At 38.1% G+C, this 21,885-nt stretch overlaps 1 protein-coding gene across 7 annotated transcripts in view; it reads left to right on the top strand.

Moving 5' to 3' along the window:
• The window catches only part of DNAH8 (dynein axonemal heavy chain 8), a 346,427-nt gene that overhangs the window by 15,345 nt on the left and 309,197 nt on the right, over positions 1-21,885 (top strand). For 6 of the 7 annotated variants that reach the window (XM_054254946.2, XM_054254948.2, XM_054254949.2 and 3 more), the window contains exons 4-8: positions 1,619-1,703; positions 6,455-6,606; positions 9,047-9,236; positions 10,096-10,259; positions 19,351-19,527. In XM_054254946.2, the coding sequence (XP_054110921.2) occupies positions 1,619-1,703; positions 6,455-6,606; positions 9,047-9,236; positions 10,096-10,259; positions 19,351-19,527 (768 nt within the window). Of the gene's footprint in view, positions 1-1,618; positions 1,704-1,987; positions 2,125-6,454; positions 6,607-9,046; positions 9,237-10,095; positions 10,260-19,350; positions 19,528-21,885 lie in introns of all 7 variants that reach the window. The other variant, XM_054254950.2, reaches the window with a different exon arrangement.

A 21,885-nucleotide genomic window follows, 5' to 3' on the forward strand; every position in this document is an offset into this window, starting at 1 on the left:
TAGCTTAATCTTCTCTTCCACAAGAAGGGTATAAATAATGCCACTTTACCTAGGTGATGCTCAGATGAGCAGTTGGTAAAAGGTTATGTAATGTAAGTGATTTTTTAATTCACAGTCATGATTTTGGCCCATGATCTCACATTTACTTTGCTAGTCTCATGAGTACGATGTATCTAAAATGCAAGGATTCATTGCATTTGCTATTTTGATATCTTTTTATTCCAGTCATGTGCTCCACTTTTGAGAATTTGTATGCTTTCAAAGCCTAAGGGTCAGCAAGAAAGTACTGAAGGAGCTGTGCCAGAAGAACTATGCTGACAGCTTTTGTCCCTTTTAGGTCATAATTATGTGAGACCCAAGTATATACGCGAGGTGGAAGAGCAGAGAACTAAGGGCTAGAGTTATGCAAATCTCGGTGGCTCTGTTTTATCTCCCAGGGTGGTGGTTCTCAAATATGGTCCCAGGACCAGCTGCATCAGCATCACCTAGAACTTGTTAGGAATGTAAATCATTTTATGTTTTTAAAAAGTCCTCTGTGTGATCCTCTGATGCACATTAACTTTTGAGAACCACTGTTCTAAGAGGAGTGGGTTTGCTACACTTGGGATACTTCCCCTAGGCAGTCAGTAAATTAAGAGATACTCACTGCCAGGTGTGGTGGCTAACACCTGTAAGTAATCCTGGCATTTTGGGAGCCTGAGGTGGGAGCATTACTTGAGGTCAGGAGTTCAAGACCCTTCTGGCCAATATGGCGACATCCCGTCTTTACTTAAAATACAAAAATTAGCTAGGTGTGGTGGCAGATGCCTGTAATCTCAGCTACTTGGGAGGCTGATGCAGGAGAATCTGTTGAGCCTGGGAGGCAGAGGTTGCAGTGAGCCGAGATTGCGCCATTGCACTCCCACCTGGGTGACAGAGAGAGACTCCATCTCAAAAAAAAAAAAAAGAAACAACAAACAAACAAGCAAACAAACAAAGACACTATCCAAGAGAAAGCCTCCTGTATGGGAATCAGTGGGATTAGGTGAATGGGTATATGACTTTGTATTTCCCATAGGATATTTCAGGGCTTTTGTTTATGTGATGTATTTAGTTTTCTATTTACTAAGATATTACACTGACTCCTAAGTAATTGAATAAAAACTTCATGCTCATAAATTTGGAAGAATCTCAGTATAACAATTTGTTTTTACTTTAGTTTTACTATAATATGGGTCAAATTACAACAGCTAAAAACATAATTGCTCAAATAATTTATCAGTAAAGCAGACAATAAGGCAAGTTTTCTGTTCCCCAAGAAAGCTTTTAAGAATAGTTTATGTTAATAATATATCTTTTATTAAATTTTTACCTCCAGTTGGACTCACCTATTTATTTCTCTGTGATTCTGTGGCGCAGGGGCAGGTAAGTGGCTGCCCAAAACTATATACGTAGGTCATTAATGTAGGTTCAGGAATAGAATTCAACCTATATTGCACAGTAATTTTGGAGTTAAATTAGTTTGGGTTCTAATCTTGCCTCTGAATAAGCTCTTTGAGCTTCGTCTTCTGAATTTACAAAACACTGAGGATTTTCCTTAGTCGTTTGATTGATTATCATTTTCTCTCTTATTTAACAGCTGGAAGCATTCGCTAAGTTTTTTGTGAAAGATGGTTGTAAGACACTGAAATTTTTGTACCAAGAAGGAGCTGTACCTGGTATTGGTAAGAATTTTATGAAGGCAATATGCCAGTAATTAGTTAATGATCGTTAAAGTGCAGCATATTTTTTCTCTTATACATAGATAATCCTTCATTTATAAAGAAAATTTTACCAGAAGTTTATGTATAAGAAATGTAGTGTCTTAAGAACAATACATCCTCAGCCCAAATATATATTTCAGGCCTTATTATAATGTCTTAAGGAGAAAACATCCTTGTAGAAAGCATTGACCTCTATTGGGAATACACATTTTCATTAGAATTTAATTGCATTGTCTCCGTAACAGGTGGAGCCATTTTGTCCAGATAATTATGAGTGGTTGTGAAACCACTCCAGAGCCCCGCAGCTGCTGCCCCCCATGGTCCTGTCTCAGCATCTTGTGCCTGCTGCAGCTGTCATTTGGAATCGCTGGTTTTCCCTACGGTGCATACTATGCCTGAAATAATTAACATGTTACCAGCTTGTTAAACCTTGGTTTTAATGACTAGATATGTAGGTTACCCTTTTGGTCTTAGACTACTCATCATCAAAGTCCTGTGGGCTTACCTTCAACACATCCCTCTCGTTGGTTCTTTCTCACTTTGCTCCTCTGCTGCCTTAGGCTAGGCCTTCCCTGGTGTTCGAGATTGAAAACCAGTATCTCTGTAATCAGATTCTCCTTCTGAAATTTGTACTGCTTATTCCTGCCAAGTATATCTTTTATTGTTCCACTATTTATTGGATAGGGTCCAGATCTCATTTATGCAAGGCCTGCTGTCACCTGGACACACAGTACTTGTCTAGTTTGATCTTCCACTCTTCCAGATGTGAATTTCCTGCTCCCTTCAAGCCCCTTTTCATTGTTTTCTGAATACCAGAGTTATTTCTTTGCCCTTCTCTGGTCTCCTGGCTTTTTCAGATTGCCTTTCTTCTCTCCACTCAGCATACCCTACCGCTCCCTCAGAACACCTCCTGCAGAGCCCTTCCCAGGGCGTTCCAATCCATGTCCATCATTGTTCACCAGATTCCTGTCTCATTTACATCATCCATTGTATATGTAGCACTTGATTGTGTTCTTCTTCCTTCCTCTAATTGTTTAATATAAAGTCCTGCTTCTTTGACGAAATACGTAAACTTGCAATTAGTGACTAGGTCGGCTTCATGGATTTTCTGTCTCTCACAGTTCTTATTGTGGGAGGATTATTGTGTAGTCTACATTTTTATAACTTGTTAAGAATTAAAACAATAGCTGAAAATTATAGAAAGATAAAATATCTATAATTAGAAGCAAAATACAAATGATCCACAGTTCTCCTCAGTTGAAGAAAGGACTGTTAACTCCTTAATGAATATTTCTCTATAACTGGTTTATATACATGTTTTACAAAAATGAGATCCAATTCTACATATCATTTTATAGTGGCCATTTAAATTTGATAATATTGTCTTCTTTATGCCAATAAATACATTTATCCAATTAAAATGTTAACATTTGCATTTTATTTTGTTAGGCTGATTAACTATAATTTTCAAAACTGACCTCTCAGTAGAATTTAGGTTGTTTACAACTTCCTGCTTTCTGAAACAATGCTTCAGGGAACATCACTGAATACAAATCTATGTGGATTAGGAATAAATTTTAGGAAGAATTCTCAGAAGGGGAATTGCCAGAGCAGAGGGTACACATATTTTTAATCATTATTTTTGCTACTTGCAAAGGTAGTACATTTATCAGTCGGGTAATATTCATCTACATTTCTTTCCTTTCTTCCTTCTTTTCTTTCTTTCTCTTTTTGTTGTTGTTGTTGAGGCAGTGTCTTACTCTGTCACCCAGGCTAGAGTGCAATGGTGTGATTTCGGCCCACTGCAGCCTCCACCTCCCATGTTCAAATGATTCTCCTGCTTCAGCCTCCCCAGTAGCTGGGATTACAGGCACACACCACCATGTCTGGCTAATGTTTTGCATTTTTAGTAAGGATGCGGTTTCAGCATGTTTGCCAGGCTGGTCTTGAACTCCTGACCTCAGGTGATCCACCCACCTCGGCCTCCCAAAGTGCTAGGATTGAAGGCGTGAGCCACCCAGCTCAGCCTACATTTCTTTCTTTCTTTGCTTTTTTTTTTTTTTTTTTGAGACGAAGTCTTGCTCCATGGGCAGGCTGCAGTGCAGTGGTGTGATCCCGGCTTACTGCAACCTCCACCTTTAGGGTTCAAGTAATTCTTCTGCCTCAGCCTCCTGAGTAGCTGGGACTACAGGCGCATGCCACCACACTCGGCTAATGTTTTGTATTTTAGCAGAGATGGGGTTTCACCATGTTGGCCAGGATGGTCTGAAACTCCTGACCTCATGATCAGCCCGCCTCAGCCTCCCAAAGTGCTGGGATTATAGGCATGAGCCACCACACCCGGCCACATTTCTTTCTTATATGCATGTGTTAACATACAAATGCTTATTATCAGTTAAAAATGTAGTTTTATAATACATTTTATTCTTGACATGATGTTTGCATTTGACATTTTTCTATGTCATCCCATAAAGATTTACCTCATTCAAAGAATCCTGAATAGTATAACATTCCATGATACAGCTTGCAGTGTGATTTTTAGAAATCATTCCTATTGATGGCCACATCTTTCCTCTTTATCAGGAAAACTCAAGCTTGTCTTATGTCTTACCAGCCAGAACTGTGTCACATGGCTACCCTGGGGGCCAGGGAGGCTGACAGTGCAGTTTTCTTTCTAGGGATGTACACAATGGGACAACGTCAAGGAAAAAGGGGAGGGTAGTAAAACCTGTGCAGCCTCTATGCATGGGCATCTGGGCTCTTATATCACTACATGCCGTGTATGGGGTTCTTTGGCTACAAGCAACAGAAATAGATTCTGGCTTATAGAAGTGGAAAACAGTCTTTTGGGAGGGGGAAGTTGGGTAACAAAATTCAGAATTAGTTGAACAATCAGGCCTTGGGAAGGACAAGAGTGGAGCATTTCCACAGATTTTGGGCAGTTTCTTTAAGATTCATCAGTAGATTTCCATCTCTCAAATCCCTTTTTTCTTTGTGTGTCTCCATTCATTCTTGCAGAGTCTAATTAGTCTAGTTCTACATGCCTGCTTCTACAGAGACTTGGCACTGGTATTCTCCAGAATCACAGGCCAGGAGGACTCTCCCAACCTCCCAAAAAGAAAGGCTGGGCAGACAAAACATTTCTGCAGCTTTGTGATGTGGATTTTCCCACCCGCTCTTTCTCTTTCTCTCTCTCTGTCTTTTTCTCCCTTTCTTTTGATGGGGTCTCACTAGGTTGCCTAGGCTGGGGTGCAGTAGTATGATCATGGCTTATTGCGGTCTCTACCTCCCAGGCTCAAGTGATTCTCCCGCCTCAGCCTCCAGAGGATACTTGGGACTACAGGGACACACCACCACACCAGGCTAATGTTTAGACATTATTTGTAGAGATAAGGTCTTACTATGTTGCCGAGGTAGGTCTCAAACTCCTGGGTTCAAGCAATCCTCCCGACTTGGCCTCCCAAAGTGCTGGGATTATAGGCGTGAGTTACTGTACCTGGAAGATTTTCTATTTCTTTTATTACATTTTAAATTGGTATTGTTGCAAATAGAAGGCTGTTGATTTTTGCAAATTTATATTGCAACCACTATCTAATATAATTCTCATATTTTTAATAGTTTTTCTAATTAAAGCAAGATTGAATTAAATAATTCAATAATTAAATAATTTTCACTAAAATTAGTTCAAGGAAGGATTTAATATAAGGTAGATACAATGAGTGTATTTAGTACAGGAGCTGGACCTTCTTGGGGAGTCAGTGAAGGTTTCCTGAGATGGTGGCATTTCAGCCGAGATCTGAAAGATGAGTGGGAATTTGGTAGGTAAAAGATTGGGGATGGGATAGGAGAACAGCTTGTATAAGGCCCTGAGACCAGGCCAAAAAAAATGAAGTGCGGAGTTCTGGGAAAGGTACCCAGGGGAGGCTGTATGCAATTATTGGCCAGGCGTGTAGCTCATGCCTATAATCCCAGCACACTGGGAGGCTGAGGTGGGCAGATCTCTAGGTCAGAAGTTTGAGACCAGGTTGGTCAACATGGTAAAACCCCGTTTCTACTAAAAATACAAAAATTAGCCAGGCATGGTGGTGCATGCCTGTAATCCCAGCTACTTGGGAGGCTGAGGCATGAGAATCGCTTGAACCCAGGAGGCAGAGGTGGCAGTGAGCCGAGATTGTGCCAATGCAGTCAAGCCTGGGAGACACAGCAAGACTGACTCAACAAAGAAAGAAAAGATGCAAATATTGGCCTGGTGTGGTGGCTCACGCCTGTAATCCCAGCACTTTGGGAGGCCGAGGTGGGTGGATCACCTGAGGTCAGGAGTTTGAGACCAGCCTGGCCAACACAGTGAAACCCCATCTCTACTAAAAAAAATACAAAAATTAGCCAGGTGTGGTGGTGTGTGCCTGTAGTCCCAGCTACTCGGGAGGCTGAGGCAGGAGAATGGCTTAAACCAGGGAGGTGAAGGTTGCAGTGAGCTGAGATCACACCACTGCACTCCAGCCTGGGCAACAGAGCGAGACTCTATCTCAAAAAAAAAAAGATGCAGTTATTGACATCTTCTAGTAGACCCCCCCAAAAAAACTATTCTATGATCATATTGAAAACTTCTTACAACAAAGTAAAACAGGAAACACTAGTGTAAGAGCCACAGTAGTTTATCTCATTTGATTAATTATGTGATCATATGCTAAGTTCTTGACTTTTGTTTTCAGAATGTGGTCGAACTATTCCTGGAGCAACTAAAGGGGCAAAAATGATGAAATTGTATATAGACAACGCAGCCCCCAATAAACTAAAAGGACTGTGTATATTTTTTGTTCGTTGTCGTAATGATGTTGCCATAAATGTTAAAACTATTCAAGAGGTATGTTTAAAAATTTCCCCAAATGGATAAACATTGAATATATTTTCGTAGTCATACTTAGGCTTTACTTGCTTCCCTTTTTTAAATATAGGACTGAATTCAGTTCCAAGAAAATAAATGTATTCATATAGTCAAAGAAACTGAGAGATTGACTATAATAGACCTTAGTTATATTGATACTTTAGATACTGCTTTTAATTTCATGAAAATTTCATTTCTTGATGGTGTGCAAATAATTTTTATCCTCCCATTTACTAGGAACACATTTAATTTTGTTGATACAAAGTATTAGTTACTTTATTCAACTTCCTCTTCACTCAATATTTTAACTCTTTTATAGTTTTAAAAAAAGGGAGAGTTGTCCTAGAGCCTGGACATGCTAACCTAGCTCTGGGAAGGGAAGATAATGGAATAGGAAAAGCAAGAATGTTAGCCAGATAGACCCAAATTTGTATCTTAGCTTCACCACTGACTAATCATTTAAGTGTGTCCTCTGGAAAGTTGCTCATCCTTTCTGAGACTTAGGTCTACACATTCTTAAATTGGGAATAATTATAAACACCTGGAAGTACTGTAGTGACACTAAATGATATAAGTAAATTCTTATTATATTGCCTGACGTACAGTAGGCTCTCAACAAATATTATTTCTCTGTGTTATTCTTAGACAGTCTTAATACCTTTTACAATAGGAAAGGGAACTGAAGTCTAATCTTGTTCCTTTTCTGTACACGATAAGAGGTTGCTTGAAGAGAGCTTGTTTAGTTTGGTTTAAGATTCTAGGTTGGCAGTTATTTTTCCCTCACCCCTTGTTTTCATGGTATTTCTTGTGGATGATGAGAGCACACCTGTTAGTGTAATTCATAGGTGATCTGTCTTGTTTTCTTTGTTTGCTTTTGCTCTTTGTCTTCAAAGTCCTATAGTTTCACCATGTTGCCTCTGTGTATGGATGTTTCCTCAATCTTCCATTTCATTAATTCTTTCTTCAACTTATCCATGATTTAATCCATTTATTTTTATAATTTAGCTTTTGTTTTAGCTCAGTTATACTTGCATATAAAAGAAGAAAATGTCCTTTTATGAAATAGTATAAGCCTTTCATAACTGAAAAACTGACTTCTATCCTATTCTCCAGAAGCAGCTATAAAGCCCTTTTAATGGATTCTTTTATTTACCTATATATCTCTAAACAATATGCTCTCATTGCTCCTTTTGTCAGTTTAGACATTATCTGTGGCCAGGCACGGTCGCTCACACCTGTAATCCCAGCACTTTGGGAGGCTGAGGTGGGCAGATTGCCTGAGCTCAGGAGTTCGAGACCACCCAGGGAACCAGGGTGAAACCCTGTCTCTACTAAAATGCAAAAAATTAGCAGGGTATGATGGCATGCTCCTGAGGTCCCAGCTACTCGGGAGGCTGAGGCATGAGCATCACTTGAGACCCCACGGCAGAGGTTGCAGTGAGCCGAGAACATGCCCCTGCACTTCAGCTTGGGCTACAGAGTGAGACTTTGTCTCAAAGAAAAAAAAAAGACATTTTCTGAGGACTTTTCTCTCTTCTCTCTGGAAGGTGATAATTTAGCATTGTTTTTACCCTCTGACCCTTGTTTATCCATCTGTCTATTCTTCCAACATAGTTATATTCTATTTCACGTAGCTAAATATTTGTTTACATCATTACAATGAAGTAAATGTAATCACAGGTGACCCATGCAGTACACCTGTGGTTCTTAAAGCCAAGCCTATTTTCATCTTAATACTAAGATGCTAGGTGCCCTTTTCACCATGTTGACATTTGACTGATGGCGCAGAAGCAATGGTTGGAAAAACTGATGCTTTGACACAGATCAAGGCAATGACACCAAACTGTATGAGTCATTGTATACTTTATTGCCACACACTCACAGTTAAAAAACCAGCAATCAATATTTTGTGGCCTTAGACAAATTTTTTAATCTTAATTTTTTTGGCTTGGGATTTCCAAGTCACTTAAGATGTATTAATTGAAATGTCATGCATGCCTGGTGGGCTTTTGTTTCTTATGGCTGGTGATTTATTCCACCAAACTTCTGGGCAAGGGCTTTTCAATAGAAAAAAAAAAAATTCACGGACAGGGCAACTTTCCACTGAGGATTTTCTTTACGGAGGTTTGGTTCCATGTCCCTCACCTTGAATAGGCTCCAGGCTATTGCTCCTTCCCTATGCAGAAATAAAAGCACCGAATAAAGCAGCACTTTAATGAGCAAATATGGGAATAATCAAAGTGGGGCAGAATATAAGTTTGTTGACTTTAGAACTCTAAGGTTCATCTGCTTAAGATTCCCTGATAGTTTTATAAAATGTATTAGTTGTTTATGTTTATTGAAATATAAAATAGGTTACGATTTTCAGTTCTTTAGTGAGATTAGCATGTAAAATAACATTTAAACTCCACTCTTTTAGGAAGTGTTATTTACTGTTCTGGATGCATCGAAAGGACTCTTAAATGGAATTAGGGATATACTGGCAAACATATTTCTACCAGCTGTTCTTGCAACAAACAACTGGGGTGCTTTAAACCAGTCTAACCAGGGAGAATCTGAAAAACATATTTTCACTGAAACCATCAACAGATATCTTTCATTTTTAGATAGTAAGTATAAAATTTAATGTTTAGCAAATTGCAAAAAGGAGCAAATTAACTAAGATATTTTATAAGCATTAGAGAAAAGGTTTCTAAAAAGATGTTAATCAAAGTAATGATGAGACTTAGAAGTAAGAAATGAAATGCTTAGAACTCATTTTTGGGGATCTTTGCTGGAGTAAGACATATTTTCTTTTTTTTTTTTAAGACAGAGTCTCACTCCGTTGCCAGGCTCCAGGCTGGAGTGCAGTGGTGTGATCTCGGCTCACCGCAACCTCCGCCTCCCGGGTTCAAGCAATTCTCCTGCCTCAGCCTCCTGAGTAGCTGGGCCTACAGGTGTGAGCCACCACACCCAGCTAATTTTTATATTTTTAGTAGAGACGGGGTTCACCATGTTGGCCAGGATGGTGTTGATCTCTTGACCTCGTGATTCACCTGCCTCGGCCTCCCAAAGTGCTGGAGGATTACAGGCCTGAACCACTATGCCCAGCCGATATATTTTCTTTTAAATTTTATATTATAGCATGAGGACTCTCTTCCTATAATCTTAGTGAAAATTTTCACTATATTAAAATATATATACTTTCTTATGAACTCTTTAAAATCTATACTTTAATTTTTTCATAGTATTAAAATGTATAATTTTATCAATAAATTATTAACTCATAATCTAATGATTCATTAGAATTATATTTCTGTAAAGTATTAGATCTTTAACATTTGAGCAATTAAGAGCTTAAAAGTACATTGACATTTAACACATTGACATTAAACACTTCTTAATATTACATATTATTTAATATTTATCATTAATATTTATTTAATATGTAAATTAGTATTAAATGTCTTGATTTTGTTTCCTTTTTAGGTGCTAGAATAAGTATTGAGGGAACAGTGAAGTTAAAGACAATAGACAATATTGACTTTTCCAAACTGTGCACCTTTGAAGAAGTTACTGCTGCAGCTAGCAATTCAGAAACTGTTCATCAGCTAGAGGACGTGTTGATGATATGGTACCAACAGATCGAACAGGTGAATTGACTCAAACAATTGCATCCGGACTAGTAGTTTTACGTGCATCCTAGCCATTGTATTTTGTCTCTAAAAGTAAAGGGAAGAAGAGTCTTTTGACTTTCTTTCAGAATCTGGTTTGAAACTCAGCTTATTTTTGGCTCTAGAGAAAAATCATTCTTCTTTGTGGATCACTTAAAATCAATTTTAAGGTATTTCTCACTTCAAGGAAGAAACCACAACAATATGGGGTGAGAATGAAAGAATGAAGAATCAGGAATAGCCATCATTTATCCCCAGTGTTTAAATTGTTGATACTTTTCATAAAAGAGAGAGGGAAAAGACATAGTAAAGAGCCAGAGTGCTAGACACTGAATAAGTACCTCGTGGTCGATCAATGGAGTTATCTGTGCTGTCAAAGAAGTTCAGACTAGGCTCTTTCATATCAGTATCACAGTGGCAAGCCTTCAGCTCTACAGTCAATTTTTTTCTGGCAGTAAGAAAAGTAGTGATAGGAATACAACATATGTTAAAATTATGAGGGGCTCCAGCATACACTGTAAACACTGTGAAAGGAAATCAGATATTACATAATTGCCCTAAATAGAAAGAGGAGTCTACGAACCACCCCCTAGATCTCTAGGTCATCAGCACAGGACAGCAGAACTAGACAAAAAAATCTTCAGTTGTGTGAGGATGAGGGAAAAAATCTTGACCAGGCGGGAGGTACAGAAAAGCGTTTCCAGTTTTACCTTTTTAGAACTATGTCAGGAGGAGGGCTATGCAGTTGGAGTGATAAAAATTGGAGGACTCCCCTAGGGTCTAAAGTGCAGGCCACAGAGTTTGCTTCCAGGTGTCACTAGAGGACTGAAATGGGTAATTGCCCACCGGATAACTCTCGTAGCCATCCACTGTGATAACGGAGGAAGGGAGGTTGTAACCCACTGAGGGAGTCAAGCCCTGTCCTACACAGTGGCTGGGGAGACCCTTTCCAATTATTATGTCAAAGAACATAGATCTTTCATAAATATGAGCAAGCAAAGGAAAATAATTTGACTTAAAGGGATTTAACCATCTGAAAGAAGGAAACGAAGTTCAGCAATTGCAGCAAATAGAATCAATGCAGGAAACGGGAGAGATTTTAAAACATTATGTCTAAAATATACCTTAATCTTGACCTCTTGTCATACATAAAAGTTAATCCAAGATGAATTGTAGACATAAAAATTTTCTTCGAGAAACCAGAGGACACTGTCTTCATAATCTCTGTATAGGGGAAGTGTTCTTAGATGTGATGCAAAAATAATTAATCATAAAAGAAAATTTAACAAATTAAAGTTCAGAAACATTTAAAATATCTTCATTTGAAAAGACACCCTAAGAAAAATGAAAAGGCGAGCTACAGACTGGGAGACAATATTTGCAGAACACTTATCAAATAACTTGTACCTGGAATATATAAAGACTTCCAGAAAATGAGTAATAAAAAGACAGGAGGCTGAGGCAGGAGAATTGCCTGAACCCAGGAGGCGGAGGTTGTGGTGAGCCGAGATCGCGCCATTGCACTCCAGCCTGGGTAACAAGAGCGAAACTCCGTCTCAAAAATAAAAAAAAATAATAATAAAATAAAAAGATAACTCAATTTTTAAAAATGGGCCAAAAATTTGGACAAGTGTATTAGTCTGTTTTTACGCTGCTGATAAAGACATATCTGAGACTGGGAAGAAAAAGAGGTTTAATTGGACCTATAATTTCACGTGGCTGGGGAGGTCTCAGAATCATGGCAGGGGGCAAAAGGCCCTTCTTACATGGTAGAGGCAAGAGAAAATGAGGAAGATGCAAAAGTGGAAACCCTTGATAAAACCATCAGATCTCCTCAGACTTATTCACTACCACGAGAACAGTATGGGGGAAACCACCCCCATGATTTGAATGATCTCCCACCAGGTCCTTCCCACAACATGTGGGAATTATGGGAGCTACAATTCAAGATGAGATTTTGGTGGGAATACAGAGACAAATCATATCAACAGGCATTGCAAAGATGATCCAAATAAGCATGTGAGGAGGCATTTCACATATTTCACATCACTAGTTATTAATACCAGGGAAATGTAAGATAAAACCACAGTAAGATATTACTGCTCACCCACTAAAATGGCTAACATTAAAAAGACTTTAACATTAAAATGAAGTCGCAGAGAATTGACGCTCTCGTACTTTCCTGGTGGGAGTGTAACATGGTAGAATTTTAGAAAACCATTTAGCAGCTTCTTATAAAATTAAGTATATAGCTAGCTACCTTGTGGTAACCAGCATTTCCACTCCTCTGTATACATCTGAGAAAAATGAATAATATATCCATGAAAAAAACTTATATGTTTACAGTGGCCTTAATCGCAATCACCAAACACTGGATTAATCAAAATGGAAAATAAAAAATTTGTGGTACACTCAAACAGTGGAATATAACTGGAGTATTACTTACTGTTGATACATGCAATGACATGGGTGGATCTTAGAAACCTGTTGAGTAAAAGAAGCTTGTTTAGAAACATGTGTGGGAAACAAGACAAAAACCATAAGTGAACCAGAATACACTGTATGACTGTTTTAATATCTTCTTATGCAAGATACCAAACCCAGAAGCCACAAAAGTAAAACCGACAGATATGGCTACATAAAAATAAATTAGTAATTTCCATATGGCAACCCTTCCCTGCCCCCATAAACAAAGTTAAAAGATAAATGACCTTTGGGAAGAAAATTTTATCAGCATATATAACAAAAGCTAGTGTCTGTAACATATAAAGTGCTTCTATAAACCAATGGGAAATGAATGATTCAGAGAAAAAGAGGCCAAGTATACGAACCATGCTATTCAAGGAATGTAGACGTAGATTTTCGATCTGGGGGAAAAGCGGATTTAGAAGTTCATATTCTCAAATACTTGATGGCATTTCATAAGAAATTAAACACGTACAGTACATTCTGAAAAGGCAGAAGTAAGACCAGATAGAGTGTGATGGATATAAGGAGAGGTATTTTATCATGAAATCGGGATAACTTTCTCACAGTGTTTCCCAGCCCCCCTACCCTTGAAAATGGAAAATGCAGCATCCTTGAAGGTACCAATTTGAGCCTAGATTACCATCTATGCATAATGTTATAACAGGAATTAACACATCAAAAGATGTTTGGATTTAGTTAATGTTTTTTAACTTTTTTTTCCTTAGGGGCTCACTCTGTTGCCCAGGCTGGAGTGCAGTGGTGGTGCAATCATAGGTCACTACAGCTTCTAACTCCTAGGCTCAAGCAATCCTCCCACCCCAGCCTCCCAAAGTGTTGGAATTACAGGCATGAGCCACTGTGCTCTGCAAGATTTAGTTAATTTTAAAGTCCATTTAAAAGTTTTAATTCCCCAAATTATATAGACTTTTAGACATTTAGGAAAAGTTAACGAGGTAGAGGAACATGTAAATAGATTAACAGCTCCATAAGCAGACATGAGGATGAAATAAAGGGCATCCAAATCAGTAAAAAGGAAGTCAAACTGTTGCTGTTTGCTGATGATATTATTGTATAACTCAAAAACCATAAAGACTCCTTCAAAAAGCTCCTGGAACTTATTAACGAATTCAGCAAAGTTCCAGTATTATAAAATTAACATAAACAAATCAATAGCTCTGCTATATACCAAGAATGACCAAGCTGAGAATCAAATCAAGAACTTAACCCCTTTTATAGTAGCTGGAAAAGAAGTAAAATATTTAGGCATGCACCTAATCAAGCCAGTGAAAGACCTCTAAAAGGAAAGCCACAAAACACTGCTGAAAGAAATTATAGACAACACAAACAAATGGAAACACATCCCATGCTTATGGATGGGTGGAATGAATTTATTGAAAATGACCGTACTGCCAAAAGCAATTTACAAATTCAATGCAGTTCCCATCAAAATACCACCATCATTCTTCACAGAACTAGAAAAAAAACAATCCTAAAATTCATATGGAACCAAAAAAGGAGCCCGGATGCCCAAAGCAAGATGAACCCAAAAAGAACAAATCTGGAGGCAACACATTACCCAACTTCAAGCTATACAATAAGGCCATAGTCACCAAAACATCATGGTGCTGGTATAAAAATAGGCACAGAGATTAATGGAACAGAACAGAGACCCAGAAATAAAGCCAAATACTTACAGTTAACTGATCTTCAACAAACCAGACAAAAACGTAAAGTGGAGAAAGAACACCCTATTCAACAAATGGTGCTGGGATAATTGGCAAGCTACGAGTAGGAGAATGAAACTGGATCTTCATCTCTCACCTTATAAAAAAAAATCAACCCAAGATGGAGTAAGGACTTGAATCTAAGACCTAAAACCATAAAACTTCTAGAAGATACCATTAGAAAAACCCTTCTAGACATCGGCTTAGGCAAAGACTTTATGACCAAGAACCCACAAGCAAATGCAACAAAGATAAATAGATGAGACTTAAACTAAAAAGCTTCTGCTCAGCAAAAGAAACAATCAGCAGAGTGGGAGAAAATCTTCACAATCTATACATCTGCCAAAGGACTAATATCCAGAATCGACAAGGAACTCAAACAAATTAGCAAAAAAAAAAGAAAAAGAAAAAGAAAAAGTAAACAATCCAATTAAAAAAAGTAGGCTAAGGACATGAATAGACAGTTTGCAAAATAATGTATACAAAAGGTCAACAAACATGAAAAAATGTTCAACATCACTAATGATCAGGGAAATGCAAATCAAAATCACAATGCAATACCACTTTACTCCTGCAAGAATGGCCATAATAAAAATATAAGTAGATGTTTGGCGTAGATGTGGTAAAAAGGGAGCACTTTTACACTGCTGGTGGGAATGTAAACTAGTAGAACCACCATGGAAAACAGTATGGAGATTACTTAAAGAACTAAAAGTGGAGCTACCATTTGATCCAGCAATCCCACTACTCGGTATCTACCCAGAGGAAAATAAGTCATTCATTTGAAAAAGATACTGGCACACGAATGTTTATAGCAGCACAACTCGCAATTGCAAAAATATGGAACTAGCCCAAAGGCCCATCAATCAAGTGGATAAAGAAATTGTGGTATGCCATGGAATACTACTCAGCTATAAAAAGGAACAAAATAATGGCATTCATAGTGACCTGGATGACATTGGTGACCATTATTCTAAGTGAAGTAACTCAGGAATGGAAAACCAGACATCGTATGTTCTCACTCATAAGTGGAAGCTAAGCTATGAGGATGCAAAGGCGTAAGAATGATACAGTAAGCTTTGGGGACTCCGAGGGTTGGTAAGTTGGGAAGGGTGGGAGGGGGTGAAGGATAAAAGACTACAAATTGGTTACAGTGTATACTGCTTGAGTGCTGGGTGCACCAAAATCTCAGAAATCACCACTAAAGAACTTATTCATGTAACCAAACACCACTTGTTCCCCAAAAATCTATGGAAATAAAAACAGATAAATAAAGAAACAAGTCAATTGTATTGGAAAAAAAAAGAGAAAGAGCTTCATAAACTATAGTTAAAATTAAAAGTATTTCATGGATTTAAGATAGAACCTTCAGGGGTTTAAAAAATTCATGGTGTATTTAACTGCAATTATAGTCTTAAAAATTCCATCATAATTTAAATTATGAGGAGTTATAAATGTAACTGTTCATAAGCATTTTGGTACTTTAAAAATTATGGAAAATAACATTCACCCATGTAACTACCACTGAGGTGAAACAGATGCTAATCATTTTCTGTTTTCTTTAAATCTCTTTAATTTTAGCTAAAGCCTCCATCACTTTCTTCTCCCTTCCTCAATATTAGTACTATCCTGATGTTACTGTCTCCCATTCCCTTGAATGTTTTGCACTTCTATTGCATTTGCATATATATAACCTATATATATGAAAACTTCTTTGTCCCAGACTCCTTTGCACATGCTCCAGGGTTTCTCAATGGAATTGCTGGGAGCAATAGGATATGAATCTTACATTGGATTTTACCAAGCCCTCCAAATAGTGGTTATATTAATCTACAGTTTTAAAAGGAGCACATGAGACTTTCTTTCCTTCTCTTTCTTTCTTCCTTTCCACCCTCCCTCCCTCCCCTCTCCTCCCCTCCCCTCCCCTTTCTCTTTTCCTCTCCTCTTATCTTGGTCTTGCTCTGTCACCCAGGCTGGAATGCAGTGGCATGATTATGGCTCACTGCAGCCTTGACCTCCCAGGCTCAAATCATCCTCCCACTTCTTAGCCTTCTGAGTAGTTGAGACTACCGGCATACACCAGAATGCCAGGCTGATGTTCCTATTTTTTTGTGGAGATAGGGTTTCTCAGGCTGGTCTCGACCTCCTGGGCTCAAGTGATCCATCTGCCTCGGCCTCCCAAAGTGCTAGGATTACAGGTGTGAGCCACTGTGCCCTGCCAAGACTTCCTATTTTTTTTTTTTTTAAATCTTTGGTTATACTTGGAATTGCCAGATTTTTAATTGTTGCCAGTTGAGTGTGAAATGGCTTCTTGGTTTACTTTGCATTACCCTAAATGCTATTGAGACTGAGCATATTTAATTGCTATTTTGGTTTCCTGTCTGTTGAATTGACTGTTAATATCATTACCCATATCATTGCCTGTTCATATCATCTACCCATATCATCCATTCCTTCATTTGGATGGCTTGATGTTATCTGACTACATTGTTGGAGGTTAAATAATATTTTCCAGATATTAATCCTATGTTGGTCCCACTGTGTCATGTTTCATTTGGTATGGTGTTGCTAGTCATGTGGAAATCTAAGTTTTTAATGTAGATAAATGTATTAATTACAAATGTTAATCCAGCCTCAACCTAGCTATCCCTAGTGACTACAAACTCTGTGCTTTTTGTATTTTACTTATGAAACCTTTTCCTACTCCAGTGTTATGAAGACATTCTCTTAAATTATTTATTCTAAATAGGGAATATAACACAAAATTAATACATTAAAGGAACAAACTGTAAAATGAACACCTGTGTAACCTTTGCACAAGTTAAGAAATAGAACGTGGCTGGCATCTGTAATCCCAATGCTTTGGGAGCTCAAGGCAAGAGGATCGCATGAGCTCAGGAGTACAGGACCAGCCTGGGCAACATGGCTAGACTCGGCAAGAAAGAGAGAAACACAGAGAGAAAGAGAGAAAGAGAGAAAGGAAGAAAAGAAAGAAAATAGAACATTATCAGTGCCTTAAAATGCCTTTGCACTTCTTTTCTCAGTTTTAAACACTTTTTCTTCCCCCTAGTGGTAACTATTCTCTTGACAATTATGCTATTCATTTCCAGGCTTTTCTTTCTAGTTTTACCCCATCTCCTACATTTTCTTTTAGAAATATTACCATTTTATTTTTAACATTTAGGTTTTTACTCCACCTGGAATTGTGTGTGTGTGTGTCTGTGTGTGAGTGATGGGAGGTAGAAATCTAATTTTGTGTTTTTTGTGTACCTGTAATTAGCTGTCTCAATTTAACATTCTCTGTTAAATTGTTGAATAGTCTGTTTTCTCCTAACAAATTTGTAATATCACCTCTGTCATATATAAAGTTGTTAGACCCCTTCGTTTACCTCACTGGTCTATTTATTTATTTTTATACTATGCTGAGCTGCTTTAATTTCTGTAGCTTTTTACTAAACCAAAATTTGGAATGCCAAGCCCTTTCTTTGTTTTTCCTCAAAATTACCTTGACTATTTCTGGATAATTGTTTTTCAAAATTAATTTTAAGACTAATTTTTAAAGTATCATGAAAAACTCTATTGAGATTTTATTAGAATTTGACTGAATGTGTACATTAAAGAAAACTGCCATCTTTATATTATTGAATTTTCCATCCATGAACATGATATACCTCCCCATTTACTAGGTCTTTTGTGTGTGTAAAATAAGTTTTAAAATTCTCTCCAAAAAGGTCTTGCATATCTTTCATTAGATTAATTTCTAGTTATCTTATTACCATTTTTCTTTGCTGTTGCAAATTGTATCTTTTTGGAAATTACATTTTCAGATTGCAAAATAGCCTGTAAAGAACTGATACTAATTTTTATGTATAGATCTAGCAATTTTACTAAATTGTTCACGTTTATTAATTGTAAAAAGTTTGTCTTTAGTCTTTTTTTCTTAAGAGACAGGGTCTCATTCTGTCACCCAGGCTGTAGTGAAGTGGCATGTTCATAGCTTACTGCAGTCTCCAACTTCTAGGCTTAAGTGATCCTCCCACCTCAGCCTCCTGAGTAGCTGAGACTACAGGCATGTGCCACCACGCCCAACTAATTTAAAAAATTTCTGTAGAGAAGAGGTCTTGCTTTGTCGCCCAAGCTGGTCTTGAACTCCTGGGCTCAAGTGATCCTCCACCTCAGCCTTCCAGACTGCTGGGATTACAGGTGCAAGCCACTGTGCCTGGCCTTAGATGTGCCTGAATTTTAAAAATGTAGCAAACTATGTTATCTGTGATGATGCCAGTTTTGCTTTTTTAAAATTTCCAATTCTTATATCGTCTGTTTCTTTAGTTATCTTGTTCTGAGACTTCTAATACCAGGTGGAATAGAAGTACGTGGTGATTGCGGCAAACTTGTCATGTCCTTGGTTTGAAAGTGATATTTCCTAAAATATCACCTTTGGCCAGGTATCGTGACTCATGCTTGTAATCCCAACACTTTGGGAAGCTGAGGCAGGAGGATTGCTTGAGCCCAGGATGTTGAGGCTGCAGTGCACTGTGATTGTGCCACTGCACTCCAGCGTAGGCAACAGAGGGAGACTCTGTCTCAAACCCCCTCCCCCAAGATCCAAAAAATGAAAAACTACCCCACCTGCAAAAAAACGCAAAATAAATCAGATGAACTGTCACCTTTAAGTATTATGTTTGCTGGAGAATCTTGGTAGATGGTATTGATCAAGTTGAAGAAGTTCTCCTCTGGTCTTCATTTACTAAGGATTTTTAAACATTATTTGGTGTTGAACATTATTTATACTTTCAGCAGCCTTTGAAAATAGGCAATCAGATTTTAACAAAGAAGAATGTAACATTTCTATATTTTGTATATATTTTTTAATGCAGGTACTTATTGAGAGTGAGCAGATGAGAAAAGAAGCTGATGATTCAGGTCCACTCACTGAATTGGAACACTGGAGACGCATGTCAGCCAAGTTCAACTATATCATTGAACAGATTAAAGGGCCAAGTTGTAAGGCTGTCATAACTGTGCTAAATGTTGCACACTCCAAACTTCTAAAGGTAAAAGGACTTTTATTTAAAGTTTGGTATACTTCAGAATAAACAAGTCAAAAATTATCCTTCTTGAACTACTTCTTAGCGTGATATACTGGAATCATGTTTAGAAGTGGTAACCTTTGAATAAGGCTTTTACATTTATCACAATTATTTCCAGAAGAAAAAATGAAGATTTATTTCTCAGTATTTCACAGACCAATTTTGACCATACTGTTATGGGGTGATTTCTAGGAAAGTGATCATCGTTTATTTTTAAATTGTTTTTGAAATTATAAATAAATGAAGAAATCAATATAGGCTCATTGAAGTAAACAATTGCATATAGAGTCAAAAGTAAAATACATCTCATCCCTACAATTCTACCTCCTTTCCTAGAGGTCATCTTTACTTACAGTATGGCTTGATTCTAGACCCTCCCCTCCCCTCTCCTTCCCTCCCCTTCTCTTATTCCCTTACCTTCTTCCCTTCCCTTCTTGCCTCCCCTTCTTCCCTTCCCTTCCCTTCTTCCCTTCCTTTCCCTTCTTCCCTTCTCTCCCCTCCCCTCCCCTCCTGAGCAACTCTGCACATTTTCACTATATGTGAAAAGAATGCAAGGTCCATACTGCTCTTTACCTGAATATCTCTCAGAGTTGTGTTTTCAGTGAGTAACCTTGAGGGGTCAGTTAATGTGTCCCCCAGACAATGAGCAGACTTACCACTTACTGTAGAAAGAATAAATTCCCCTAAACTCAGTGTTCCTCACACGTAACACAACCTATTGCAGGTGCAAGCATCAGTTTGTGGATATTTAGGGTCATGTGGAACAAATGCAACGTAATGCTCATGCCATTTGCTGTGATACAATAAAATCCTTGTATCTCACCCAAAATCTCATGCTTTTCCCCATCATCCATAAAACAGCAAAAGGATAATGCATTAACTTCTAAGCAGGGTAAGATCCCAGACCCTATAAAGACCTTGACAATTACAGTGCAAACTTTTTCCTAGTCTGTGGCTTACATTTTTTAAAACTTGAAAACTTGAAATCATTTTAGACTTATAGAAGAGTCAACCAGTATAGTACAGAGAGTTCCTGCCTGCTCTTCATCTAGCTTCTCTTAATGTTAACATGTTAAAACTATTGTACAATGATCAAAATGAAGGAGTAACATTGGTACAATACTATTAATGATGCTACACACAATTTATATTTCACCAGGTCTTTTTTTTAAAAATTTTTTATTGGATTTTAGGTTTTGGGGTACATGAGCAGAGCATGCAAGACAGTTGCGTAGGTACACACATGGCAGTGTGCTTTGCTTTTCTTCTCCCCTTCACCCACATTTGGCATTTCTCCCCAGGCTATCCCTCCCCACCTCCCCCTCCCACTGGCCCTCCCCTTTTCCCCCCAATAGACCCCACTGTTTAGTACTCCCCTTTCTGTGTCCATGTGTTCTCATTTTTCATCACCCACCTATGAGTGAGGATATGCGGTGTTTCATTTTCTGTTCTTGTGTCAGTTTGCTGAGGATGATGTTTTCCAGATTCATCCATGTCCCTACAAACGACACAAACTCATCATTTCTGATTGCTGCATAATATTCCATGGTGTATATGTGCCACATTTTTCCAATCCAGTCTATTATCAATGGGCATTTGGGTTGATTCCAGGTCTTTGCTATTGTAAACAGTGCTGCAATGAACATTCGTGTACATGTGTCCTTATAGTAGAATGATTTATAGTCCTTTGGATATATACCCAGTAATGGTATTGCTGGGTCAAATGGAATTTCTATTTCTAAGGCCTTGAGGAATCGCCACACTGTCTTCCACAATGGTTGAACTAATTTACACTCCCACCAACAGTGTAAAAATGTTCCTTTTTCTCCACATCCTCTCCAGCATCTGTTGTCTCCAGATTTTTTAATGATCGCCATTCTAACTGGCGTGAGATGGTATCTCAATGTGGTTTTGATTTGCATTTCTCTGATGACCAGTGACGATGAGCATTTTTTCATATGATTGTTGGCCTCATATATGTCTTCTTTCGTAAAGTATCTGTTCATATCCTTTGCCCACTTTTGAATGGGCTTGTTTGTTTTTTTCCTATAAATCTGTTTGAGTTCTTTGTAAATTCTGGATATCAGCCCTTTGTCAGATGGGTAGACTGCGAAAATTTTTTCCCATTCTGTTGGTTGCCGATCCACTCTAGTGACTGTTTCTTTTGCCGTGCAGAAGCTGTGGAGTTTGATTAGGTCCCATTTGTCTATTTTGGCTTTTGTTGCCAATGCTTTTGGTGTTTTGTTCATGAAGTCCTTGCCTACTCCTATGTCCTGGATGGTTTTGCCTAGATTTCCTTCTAGGGTTTTTATGGTGCCAGGT

Source organism: Callithrix jacchus, chromosome 4 (assembly GCF_049354715.1).
Source record: "Callithrix jacchus isolate 240 chromosome 4, calJac240_pri, whole genome shotgun sequence".
Taxonomy (NCBI): domain Eukaryota; kingdom Metazoa; phylum Chordata; class Mammalia; order Primates; family Cebidae; genus Callithrix; species Callithrix jacchus.